Raw genomic sequence first — 12,741 nt, 5'->3', positions numbered from 1 at the left:
TCACATCAATAGATGCAAAAAAGCACTCGACAAAATCCAGCACCCATTTCTGATAAAAACTCTCAGCAAAGTGGCAATAGAGGGATCATACCTCAGCATAATAAAGGCCATATATGACAGGCCTATAGCCAACATCATACTCAATGGGCAAAAACTAAAACGTTCCTGTTAAGATTAGGAACAAGAAGGGAGTGTCCACTCTTACCACTCTTATTCAACACAGTACTGGAAATCCCAGCCACAGTGATCAGACAAGAAGAAGAAATAAAAGGCATCCAAATTGGAAAGGAGGAAGTAAAACTATCACTATATGTAGATGACATGATACTGTATTTAGAGAACCCTAAAGACTCCACCAAAAAACTACTAGAACTGAAAAATAAATTCATTAAAGTAGCAGGATACAGAATAAATATCCAGAAATCAGTTGCATTTTTATACACCAATAATGAACTCTCAGAAAGGGAAACTAAGAAAATAATCACATAAAAAAATACACAGGAATAAATTTAACCAAGAGGATAAAAGACTTATACTCAGAAAACTGCAAGACACTGAAAAAAGAAACTGAAGAACACACAAATGAATGGAAGCATATACCATGTTCATGGGCAGGAAGAGTTAACATCATTAAAATGTCCATCTACCCAAAGCCATCTATAGATTCCATGGAATTCCTATTAAGACACCAATGGCGTATTTCACAGAACTAGAACAAATATCCCCCAAATTAATATGGAACCATGAAGGAGCCCTAATAACCATGGTAATGTTGAGAAAGAAGAACACAGTTGGAGGGATCCCAACACTGGATATCAAACTACTACAAATCCACTGTAATCAAAACAGCATGGTACAGACATAAGAACAGGCATATAGATCAATGGAACAGAATAGAGAGCCCAGAAATAAACCCATGCCTTATGGTCAATTAATATTTGACAAAGGAGGCAAGAAGCTACAATGGGGTAAAGACAGTCTATTCAATAAATGGTGCTGGGAAAACTGGACAGGTACATGCAAATAAAACTATACCATTTTCGTACACCATGCACAAGAATAAACTCAAAATGGATTAAAGACTTAAATGTAAGACTCAAAACCATAAATATCCCAGAAGAAAACATAGGTAGTAAAATCTCGAACATTTTTCATAACAATATATTTTCTCATATACATATCTGCTCAGGCAAGGGAAACGAAAGAAAAAATATACAAATGGTACTACATCAAACTAAAGTTTTTGCACAGCAAAGGAAACCAGCAACCAAATGAAAGACAACCACTGAATAAGAGAACATATTCACCAATGATACAGCTAATGAAGGGTTAATATCCAAAATTTATAAAGAACTTATACAACTCAACACCATAAAAACAAACAACCCAATTAAAAATTCAGCACAGGACCTGAATAGACACTTCTCCAAAGAGGACATATTGATGGTCAACAGATACATGAAAAGATGCTCAACACCACTAATCATCAGAGATGTAAATTAAACCTACAATGAGCTATCACCTCACACCTGTCAGAATGGCTCCATCAACAATCAACAAATGACTCCTGCTGGCGAGGGTGTGGGGAAAGGGGAGCCCTGGTGCACTGCTGGTGGGAATGCAGACGGGGCAGCCCCTGTGGAAAACAGTGTAGAGGATCCTCAAAAAATTAAAGATGTAGCTGCCTTCTGACCCAGTGATCCCACTCCTAGGAATGTATCCTAAGAATCCTGAAACACTCATCAGAAAGAACTTATGCACCCCTGGGTTCATAGCAGCACAATTTACAAGAGCTAAGATCTGGAAACAGCCCAAGTGCCCATCAGTAGATGAGTGGATAAGAAGCTGTGGGACATTCACACCAGGGAATACTACGCAGCTGTGAAAAGGAAGGAAGCCTTACCTTTTGCAACAGAATGAATAGACCTGGAGGGCATTATGCTAAGTGAAATAAGCCAGTCACAGAAAGACAAATACCATACGATTTCATTTATATGGGAATCTAAAGAACAAAATAAACTAATAAAATAAAGAGACTCGTAGAAAACAGACTGACAGCTGTTAGTGAGGAGGGGAGTTGGGGGGCTGGGTGAATAAAGGTGAAGAGATTAAGCAAAATAAAACCCACCTCAGAGACATAGACACCATTATGATGATTACCAGAGGAAAAGGGGGATGGGGGAGGTAGAAGTGGGTGAGGGGCTAAGTGGTGACAAAAGGAGACCTGACTGGATGGTGAACACACAATACAATACCCTGATGTGTCACAGAGCTGTACACTTCAAATCCACATTATTTCACTAACTAGTGTCACTTCAAGAAATTCAATAAAAATATAAAAATTAAAATACATAAATAAATAAAAACTTAGTGAATTGTTTATTTCTGGGATTTTTCCATCTAATATTTTTGGACCATAGTTGACTGCAGGTAACTGAAAGCACAGAAAGTGAAAATGTGTGTAAGGAGGGCTACTGTACCACAAAGTTAGGTCAAGTTATATAATCAGCAACTCTTTCCTGCCAGCTTATAGGGAATTAAACCTTAAATCTGTTTAAGTGATTATTTTCAGCCTCCCAAGGGACCATAAAAATCAGGACTTAACAGACAGCCCCCAGGGCAAGCTTGCTGGCACCTGTCCACACAGGTGAAGATCAATATCCGCGTGTCATTTTCCTTGGTGACAATTTAAAATCAGAGAGTCTTAGCACAAGGGACTTTCCTACCCCATCAGAACAAGTAGGGCATCTCTGCAGGTGGGCCACCTAGAGGGAAGGGGCAGGAGCTAGGAGTTTCCAGATGACACCGGTAAGAAAGAGTGAGGGCAGAGCCCCTTCAGCACACACCTGTGCGTCACCTGCACAGCAAAGGTGACCAGCATTCCCAAGTCTGAGCACTGCCCTGAATTGGTTCATTAGGTAGAAATTTTGGAGAGGAAAACAGCCCCTCAGGTTGCTCTGGGCTGTGGGATGACAGTGCAGGGTCAGTTCCTTGCACACATACCTGGGCACACAGCACTGGCCAGTGAGCTGTGAGCACAAGTAGAGCCAGGTGACGCAGAGCAGTACATGGGAGAGAGGAGTGCCGAGTTACCAGCAGGACTGTGGGTTGTGGCTGTTACCTGGGCTGGCTTCTGGCTGCAGGGAGCTCAGAGGAAGTGGGGGCGAAGATTCGGGGGCCTCTGCAGCTGGGTGTTCAGCCACCGGACAGATGATAAACCACCTCTTCCCAGTGTGCAGGACTAAAGGGCAGGACAAAAACAGCTGGTGAGAGCAAGAGTGTTTCTCTCCTGGTGTGACCCACACTGCTGGCACCAGACCCTCTGGGGAATTAGTCTCACACTAGTGAGGGATATGCAGGCCACTCAAGGGCTCCTTGCTGGCAGTCAGGGACGCTCACAAGCACACCCGAAATGGGCTTAGTTCCCAGGATGCCCAGGGTACCACCACTGACGAGGCAATGCTGGCGGCGGACTAGCAGGCAGTGGGGAATCCTGACACCCTCAGTCAACATCTGGGCCAGACTGGGAGGACATCTGGTGGGGGAGAGAGGTCACTGAACAGTCCAGCAACACCCCCAGTGTGATGGCTTAACCCCTTAACAATATGCTCAGTGGAGCTCTTATCATATGCCTGCTGGGAGACAGACGGGACAATGACAGAAATGCCTCCTCTCTGGTGAGTCTGGTGGGGGTGTGGCCCAGGTGGAAGACATACCATTCTGCTGATATACCGGGGCGTTTGCTTGGGATTGCTGACTCTCCTGAGGGAGGTAAAAGGTCAGAAATCAGAAGACTGCACAGACCAAGAACTGGGAGCACAGTGTGGCCTCAGGACATCCAGGGCCTCAGAGCAGGATTTCCAACTGAGCTGAAGCGCCCCCTTGGGCACCTCTGCAGTGCTGCATGCCCTGCGGGCTCCTCCAGCAGGCAGGCAATGCCCAGTGCTGTCCTCAGAGCCTGGGGCTGGGGGGAAAGCAGGCCCTGGTTCTTCGAGGACCCAGCACCCTAACTCACCTCTCCACCACCCAGGCTGCAGGTGCTGAGGGGTGGTGGGCTTGCCCCAGGGTCGGAGCCACGGTCCACATCTGTGTCCTCACTGAGCATGTCCTCCGCCTTGTCCATGACATCCTTCATCTGTTCGATGAACGTCTCCCGCTCGGCCGGCAGGATGAAGTCATGCTCTACCTGCAATGGCACACACAGCCCTGGGGGGGAGGGTGCGACGCAGGCGTGCAGGTCTTCACAGACTGATTGGCTTGATCTCTGCTCTGTACTAAACCCCAACGGGGAGATGCCCAGGCTCCTGGTACTGGAACCCAGGCTGCACAGCTCAGCAAGAAAAGCCACAGCGTGAAGAGCACCTCTCCAGGGGCCTCCCGGACCAGGGGGCTGCCTGCGGAGGCTGAAGCATGGGGCGGCTGACAAGTGGTTGGCAGCCCGGTGCCCAAAGGACACAGAGGAGACAGCCTCGCCAACCAGAAGCGCCACTGACCCAACCAAGCTGGCGGCACCCACGTACCATGTAGGTGGCAATCTCATCGGGCGCGTCCCCATCCAGGTCAAACTTGAATGTCACCATTTTGTGGTTGTGGGTCTCCAGCTGGCACTCGACCATCTTGTCGCCTGTGTTGCACACCTATGGGACATCCAGGCAGTGAGACCCGGCAGGAGGCCTCGCCCAGCCTGCCCGCCCCTGCCAGCCCACACGCCTGTCTCCTCACATTCAGGATCGTCAGCCGGGGCCGGCTGGCTTTCTCCTGGCGGGAGCGGGTGCGTGTGGACCTGCGGTGATGTTTCCGGGCAGGCTTGCCTTCCAGCTTCCCCCCTCCAAACGTGCCTTCACAGCTGTCACTCAGCTCCCTTCCAGAAGTGACATCGGATCCTCCATAGCTGTTGGAAAACTAGGAATGTCTCTGTGCCCAGGAAAACGACCTGCAAACGGGCCTCACAGGAAAGCTTAGCTTTTCAGGAAACAGCCCGAAGCTTTAGTGTCTGTGTTTGCTCAGCTAGAAAACCTAGTGGGTCTGAAGCCAGCTATGCCCGGCAGAGAATCCCTGAACCCAGAGCCCCTCCTCCCGCCCTGGGCAGTGCTGAAGCTGTGGGGGACACGTGGGCTTTCTCACCCGGGACCTTGGTCCTCTGGGCCTCGTGCCCTGTGAATCAGGCTCCTTCCAGGAGCGGCCTCATGGTAAACATCGAAATTAAGAAACAATCCTCTCCTGTGCCTCAGTTTCCCTATCTGTGCAGCAGCAATGGGAACATGACCACCACATGGGTTGCTGCAAGGTTTGAGGAAAACTTGCAGAGCAGTGAGCTTGTTGCTGACATACTGAGAGGCTGGGACACAGGGTCCCTTCCTGTAACCAGTTCCCTCCCAAACTCAGCATGCCCCGTGACTGGGAGACCACAGGCGTTCGCTGGGAGACTGGGATGTGGACTGGATTCTGCCCTGCCCTCCAGTCTTCCACCAGCCCAGCACCTGGAAAACCTTCAGCACACATACCAGTGCCAACAACCCCAGGACACAGCCAGGAGCATCAAACAACCAAAATCCAATGAGTGCTGACCAGGACCCCAGAGGAGCTCCACCAGGTCAGGATGGGAGCAACTGATGTCACTAGAAGCCCTGACACATGTGGGGAAAACCAGATGGGATCCCTGTGACAGGGCAGCAGGCAGGCTGAGGTGGCACGTGGCCATGCCATCTCCATGCCAGTTGGGCCGTTACCTCTCACAGCTCTGCAGGAGGCCAGGCTGCTTGTCCTGTGAGGCCTGCTCCTGAAATAAAACCATGGAAAGGAGAATGGTCACATCTCTCACCTGAGCACAGCCACAAGCCACCCAGCCCAGCTGTCGCCTGATCCCTTCTGACCGTAGCAAGCAGACCACACAGGGCAGCGGGTGTTGGAGCCAAGCAGATTCCTAAATGCTGGGACTCTCCTGTTTGTAAACACACTGAACCACTCTGATCATCCCAAGGCAGCACACAGACCCAGGAAGGTTTGTCAGAGGCTTCCTGTCACCTCCAAGGAAAGCACCCTAAATCTACTGTAAAAAATATCACACCTTCTACCTGGAAACGCATTTAAGGAAAGTGTGACCCTGGGGACAGCAAAGGGAGACAAGACGGACACATGCTTCCACCTTCCCCACTTCTGGGCTGAGACCGAGCACAGGGGCCAGGTACTGAGGGGTATGCTGGGGGCCTAGTCCACACACCTCCGGAGCCAACTCCACAGTCAGCTGGACAGCTGGGCAGAGGCTGGAGATCCCAGGCCCACTGGTCAGCGGCAGGCTAGCGGGTGGCAGTGCAGTGGTCTGGACAGGCAAGCTCTGAGTAGCAGCCATCACTGTGGGGGCCAGGGAGCTGGGGAGCTGAGGCAGGAGCTCAGGGGTGGCAGGTGGCAGCACTTCTGGCAGAGGCGGGGAGAGGATGGCAGCAGGAGCGGGCACCATGGGGACCTGGGCGGTGACATCCACAGCATATGGAGGCGGGGGGCCAAGCAGGATCTGTGAGAGCACAGAAGATATGTGTGCAAGTTGGGGTGCCATTGCCACCCCTGAGGGGCCCTGGGCATCGTGGGCACAGCAGGTGCTTCCCTATCCAGGTGGATAAGCATTAAGCACACCTGCAGTGCAAGAGCTGAGGGTCCCTCTCCAAAGGCACCCACTCCTGCCACAGGCAAGTTCTGGCCTCAGAGAACATTTGTGCACAGACTTAGAAGAAACAAACATACGAAAGGCACTCTCGAGTTTCCACTTGTGTAAAATCTAACCCCAAACCACATTTCACTTATTCACGTCAAGCTGAGTCTGTCTGAGAAGCCCTAAGTGTGGTCACTTGGTGCCAACCTCAGGGTCTGGATCGAGCACTGCCCTGGACCTCAGCCTTCCCTGGGGTGACCTGGGAGCTGGGCCTGACTCCCCACTGTTCCCTCTTTGTAAGCTCTCAGTGGAAAACCTAACAGGCAGAAGGAGGGCCCCAACCTGAAAGGGCAGGAGACCATCCTGCCCCAGTCAGGGTATATAGTCAGAAATGCAACGACCCCCTGCTTGGCCTGCTGACATGAGACTAACCAGCCACAGGGAAGGCTGTGGGACAGTTGGCCCAATCCCTCCATAAAACCCAGACCCTCTTCCAGCCAGGCAGGGGGGAGGCCATTAGACCTGGTGGATGACCTCTGAGTGCCCCGTGCCTTTTCCAACCACTGAGCAAATGACCCAGTGCTCACCGTGTGCCAGGCTAGCATGGGCAGCAAGGTGCCAGTCCAGGCCCAGACCCCAAGCCTCCATACAGGCCTTGGCTTTCCCCATATGGCCCTGACCTGAGAGGACTCGAATGAGTGACAAGCTGCCAGGTGCTTGCTCAGGCAAGGAGCTGGATTGCTGAGCCTTCCCACATGTGTTTAAACAAACGCCATTCCTTCTTTCTCCAAGGACAGACCATTCTGGGACTTGGACAGCAAGAAGTACGTCCAGGAGGACCTGCGTCCACTCAGGACGTGGAATCTTAGCCCAGACTGAGTAAGTGCCAATGAGCTGGGAACCTGGCACCTCCCAAGCTTTGGGATTAATCTTCCTAACAGAATCAAAGGAGGTGTCAGCCCCACCTTAGAGGGAGGAGCCTAAGCGTTAAAAGGAAAGAACGGTGCCCACAGGCACAGGACTGTTGAGGTTTAGGGCCAGGCAGAAGTGCACCCAAGTGAGAAGGTGCCCAGGTGAGAAGTCCACCCCACCCCCGGTGAAAGGGTTCCCAGGTGAGAGGGTTCCCAGGTGAGAGGCCCCCAGGTGAAAGGCCCCAACACCACTCCTCTCCTCACACAAGGTTGGATAACAGCCCTGACACTCTAAAACATGCTGGGCGGTGCAGATATCTGAAGCCACTGGGAGGTTCACCCGACCGGCATGACGCATCTCCCCGTGTCCCTACACTGTCAGCGCGGTGAGCTGCCTGAGGGCCCTGCCTGACTCTGGGACACCATCCTTGTCTGCCATGGCCACCCTGGAACCAGCAGCCACAGGCCCCCAGCCACTGCCTGGACCCAACTGACAGATCCCCCAAGAACCCTGGTGCCCCATTTCCCTGCTGACATGGAGGTTGTCCACCTACATCATTTTGATAGATGGTAAGACAGACAGTGTGAGCCTCCCCTGGGAGTGGGAGGAGGCAGCAGACACCTCCAGTGACGGAAAGCCAAGCGGGTGGAGCAGACCCCACTCTGGCCCTGCCCTCAGCCAAGGTACTGAGAAGGAGCGGAGCCCAAGGACCCTCTGCATTGCTGGGCACTAAGGGGTCTTCTGATGCCTGGAGAACAGGCCCTGCCTGGAGGGTGGCTTACCTGGCTCCCCACCCTGGGGGCAGAGGCAGTCTGCTCAGGAAGGCGGGCGATGCCTGGCTGGTGGGGCTGCGGCACGGGGGCTGCTGGCTGCAGAGGGGTGGGCCTCACAGTCTGCGCCGTGTGGAGCGGGGAAGGGGGGACGTCGCTGGCCATCACCTGCGGGAAGGCTGCCTGGTACATGGGCTGGGCCGGGAGCTGGGCCACAGCAGGATGAATGGACAGGGTGGCCACGCCCTGTGGGGCCACAGCCAGCAGAGGGATGGCAGTGGCGGTGGCCGCCACATTTGGCACAATGGTCCGGCACGGCATGGCCAGTGGTGCCCCGGCGGCGTGGGGAAGCTTGACCGTCTGCAGAGGCAGGGCTGGTGATGTGGGCAGAGGGGCAGCGGCATTGAGCGGGAGGCTTGGCAAGATGACAGCAGGAGAGAAATATTGAGAGGGAGGAGGCACAGCAGGCCCACTGGCAGCTGGCAGGTCCGGGAGGGCTGAGGGGAGGCTGTCGATCGTGGCCAGTGGAGCGACTGGCGGGATTACAGGGAGTGGAGGCATCTGAAAGAGACGTGAGCATGTCAGCCGTGCTGGGGCTCAGCCCCCCAGGAGGCCCTGGACAAAACGGCCACCGCCCCCGCAGGTTCTGTCCAAGGCACTTCTATGCAGCTGCTGCCAAGGGGACCCAAAAGGAAACCTAATTCAAATGAAACCAAGTGCAGGACGCATTCAAACAGAGAAGGAAAGGCAGAGGGTGTGGGGACGACTGGTGGTTCTCAGGATGGCTGGGCAGCTCAGATTCGAGGGGTCACAGTAGTGACCACTAGCTTCAGTTTTCTTTCAAAAAGGCTAGGACGGTCAGGGCTACCAGAAAGGCCCCAAACATCTGAAATTACTTTGCCTGATTCTCTTCAATCTGTATAAATTCACACAGACCAAGTTCTTTGTTGGGTTCTTTTGGGGAAAGCATGTCTCTGAATACCCGTTGGCCGTGCCGTCAGGACTGGGGAGGACGACATCTCCCCACAGTGGAGGCTCCAAGCCTTCTCGTCGGAGACACCCAATATCCAACCTCAGGGATCCCTGCCCTTAAACACTGCAGCAGATTCCGACATTTCTCACTCTAAAACAGTGACTTTTGGCAGGTATGCTGTGAGGATTTTTAAAACATGCAACACCTGAATATTTAGGGGCACTGACCTTTTTCCCTTAGACTGTCAAATAAAAAAATCACCACCACCAACACAGCAACAGCCGTCCCACATGAATGAATCAACATTACACAGCCTGGCCGGGCGGGGCTCAGTGGCTGAGCATCGACCTAGGTAGGATCCAGGAGATCGCAGCTGGATTCTCCCGGTCAGGGCACATGTGCAGGTTGCGGGTTCGATCCCCAGTCGGGGGCGTGCAGGAAGCAACCGATCAATGACTCTCTCATCATTGATGTTTCTATCTCTCTCTCCCTCTCCCTTCCTCTCTCTGAAATCAATAAAGATATATTAAAAATAAATAAAATTAAAAAATAAAGCGAGACCACATACTTGTTTAAAAAAAAAATTATACCTATTTTTGTTTTTGTCAGATCGGCAAAAAATTTATTTCTCGGTGTGCTGCATAGTTTTAGGAATCAGCTTATGCGCAGTGAGATGAAGAGGGTTGACAGTCGCTGCCCTAAGAGGGAGCCTTTCTGGTGGCTGGTGCAGTCTACTGGAAATGGGCAGACTGACTTCTGGGGCTGTGAAAGCAACTAAATGCCATGACCACCAAAAGTCAGGCGGTGGCTTAACAGGACAGCAAAATCAACTCTAGCACGACTTGACAACAATAAGGGCAGGTGACAGCTGTGACAGCTGAAAGGTAAGAAACTTCTGGGCTGTGGGGTGAACCCCAGGGACATTCACACCTTCTACATGAAGTGGCACTTCCCATCACAGCCCCGTGACACACGAGGCAAAAGCAAGCTCATGACTATCAATGATATCAGCCTGGGCGATGGCACTCGAGCGCCCACCATGTGCTATCAAGTATCATAGGTCATGTGATACCCCCCACTCCTGCCACAAGGAGCCATGGTCAGCATGGCCTCAAATGGCTCCAAGGATGGACAGGATCATAGCTGGCTCCCCCCCTTCCTAGACACCCCTGAGATAGACAAGTAAGGCAGGCGGGCACCGCTGCCCCACTGAGGGTGGAGGGTGGAGAACAGGAGGGTGAGGTACCTGTGTAGGGACTTGAGTGAGTGGCTGCAGGGGCACCGGTGGCATCTGGACGGGCTGAGCTGGGGCCACCTGGGAGGTTGGAGCCAGGTATGGTGGCAGGTGGGGGGGCACCGGCTGGAGAGGATGCACGGGCTTCGGGGCCAGGACCTGTGGCAAGGGGGCTGGCTGGGCCAGAGGAGGAGGCTGGAGGGAGAGGGGGTTTCTCTTACACCAACATCCCACTGAGAGATGCTGCAGGTGCTCAGACAGGACAGAGAAAATCAATGAGCATGCGCGCGCGCGCGCACACACGCACGCACGCACGCGCGCGCGCACCCCCCCCAGCAGGGAGCCCAGGACACGCAGGTCGGTAAGAACTGCTGTGTGCAAATGAAGCCCCTCCAAGTGCTGTGGGACTTGAATTCCACAAACACAAGAGACCTACCCCCACTCCCATCAGCACCCCGGGCCCAGGCCAACCACAACTGACTGTCAGGGGAGACTGAGGCACTGATGGTGGCCATGAGGAGGGCAGCCGCACTCACCTGGTGGCCAGAGGGCATGGGCTGGCCTGGGCCGGTCAGCACGGGGGCGAAGCTCATGGCTGGTTCCTGGAAATGCTGCGGTGGGAGGGAAGCACAGGTGGAGGGCGAGACAGAGCCCATGGACAGGCCAGGCTGCAGAGAGCGCCAGGGGCCATGCTCAGTGGCTACCCTAAAGACCACCACACAGCCACCCGCTGGACAGTTGCAGGGACCCGCCTCTTACTCCCTGTGCCCACCGTCCTGCCAGGGATGGTTTTCCTAGGAACATGACTCACAGAAGCAAGGTGTGGTGTCCCCTAAGCCCAGAATGGCCACAACTCCTAACCGAGGAATGTTCTGGAACATCAGTGCCACAGAATATTACACAACCGTGAGAAAAGACCATTACAAGGGCTTTGTGGAATTGTGGAGACACGCTCGTTATGACACCAGTAGGGGAGAGATACAAATGCATATGCTTCTTGTCTATAGGACTATGTAACATAGACAAGCTCACAGGATACAGAAACATGGACAAACAGCGGCTGCACCAGGGGAGGGCGCTCTGCAGAGCTGGGCCCTCCAGGGACTCGGTCAGGAAAACGGGGCCACATATGGAGTCTGTACCACTGGCCACAGTGGAGACAGAACGGGGCGAGTCAGAGACCTGAGCATGGGTCGTCCAAAGATAGTCACAACTGCTGCTGATTTGTTCATTTTTAGGTGCAATAACGATATTAGGTTTTGTTTTCAAAAATCTTGATCTGGCAGAGATACAGACTGAAATATTTATGGGCAAAATATCTGTTTGGGATTTACTTCAAAACAATGGGGAAGTGAGAAGCAGGTAGGAAGATGTGGAAACAGGCTTCACACAAAGGTGCGGACTGAGGTGCAGGCCTGGCTGTCCCCAGGACAGGGAATGCTCTCACACTGCAGGCTTTCTGGATGAATCACGTGACAGTAATTTGTCACCTGAAACCTGTTATCAGTCCTTTCCATCTTTTGCAGTAAAGACACTATGAGAAGCAGCACAAGTGGGACAAAACCTGTTTTGTGCATCTACCAGAAGCTAGGGTGAGGAGAGAGTCTCCTATGTACCTGTTCCCCCAGCCACAGCCCTGGCTCAGCAAGACTCAGGTACAGGAGGCCCCAGACGACTGGCACTGCTCCCAGCCCCTCCGCCCTGTTCTTCTCACGGGATTCAGGGCCACGTCACCACCATAATCCTCCCCAGGAGACCCGGGTACACCCTGGGGACCCCCTCTAGTTCCCACCCTTCTGTCCATGCTGTTCCTGTTTAAACAGACAAGACATGGGAGAGAGCGCTCTGGCCGAGCCCTGGGGTAAACCCTGGCCAGCCAGCCTTTTACCTCCCTGTGCTTGGCCTTCCCAGTCTACAAGCAGAAGCTCGGACAGGCAGGGGGCTGCCAGGATAGGTAGCCAAGAGTCCCCCTGGCCCTGTGCCTGGGAAGGTGCTCAGCTCCAGCATGGCAAGCCCAAAGCCAAGAAACAAAGCTCTGAGCAACAACAGTCTTTTCCTAGGAGCTGTCAGTGCCGTTTATAACTGTATCTCACTTCATTTCATGAAATGAGCAAAACTGCAAGTGCAAATTGCCAAGGAGCCCTGAACCCTGATCAGCAGAGGCAGGTGCTTCAACTGCTTTTCCAAAGGGGCTTTTCGAGCCCAA

General features: G+C 53.0%; 1 protein-coding gene across 16 annotated transcripts in view; it reads right to left on the bottom strand.

Moving 5' to 3' along the window:
* WNK2 (WNK lysine deficient protein kinase 2) overlaps positions 1-12,741 on the bottom strand; it is a 125,528-nt gene that overhangs the window by 62,392 nt on the left and 50,395 nt on the right. For 15 of the 16 annotated variants that reach the window (XR_013999878.1, XR_013999879.1, XR_013999880.1 and 12 more), the window contains exons 10-19: positions 11,072-11,203; positions 10,548-10,730; positions 8,341-8,889; positions 6,221-6,511; positions 5,730-5,779; positions 4,723-4,891; positions 4,521-4,637; positions 4,016-4,186; positions 3,717-3,762; positions 3,122-3,241 (exon numbers count right to left, since the gene is read on the bottom strand). Coding sequence is in view for 12 of the 16 variants with exons in the window: in XM_081151598.1 (XP_081007724.1) it covers positions 3,122-3,241; positions 3,717-3,762; positions 4,016-4,186; positions 4,521-4,637; positions 4,723-4,891; positions 5,730-5,779; positions 6,221-6,511; positions 8,341-8,889; positions 10,548-10,730; positions 11,072-11,203 (1,828 nt within the window). In the remaining 4 variants the exon portion in view is untranslated. The remainder of the gene's footprint in view (positions 1-3,121; positions 3,242-3,716; positions 3,763-4,015; positions 4,187-4,520; positions 4,638-4,722; positions 4,892-5,729; positions 5,780-6,220; positions 6,512-8,340; positions 8,890-10,547; positions 10,731-11,071; positions 11,204-12,741) is intronic. The other variant, XM_081151599.1, reaches the window with a different exon arrangement.

This window comes from Miniopterus schreibersii (assembly GCF_964146895.1).
Source record: "Miniopterus schreibersii genome assembly, chromosome: 11".
Taxonomy (NCBI): domain Eukaryota; kingdom Metazoa; phylum Chordata; class Mammalia; order Chiroptera; family Miniopteridae; genus Miniopterus; species Miniopterus schreibersii.
This window is presented reverse-complemented; position numbering and strand designations above follow the sequence as displayed.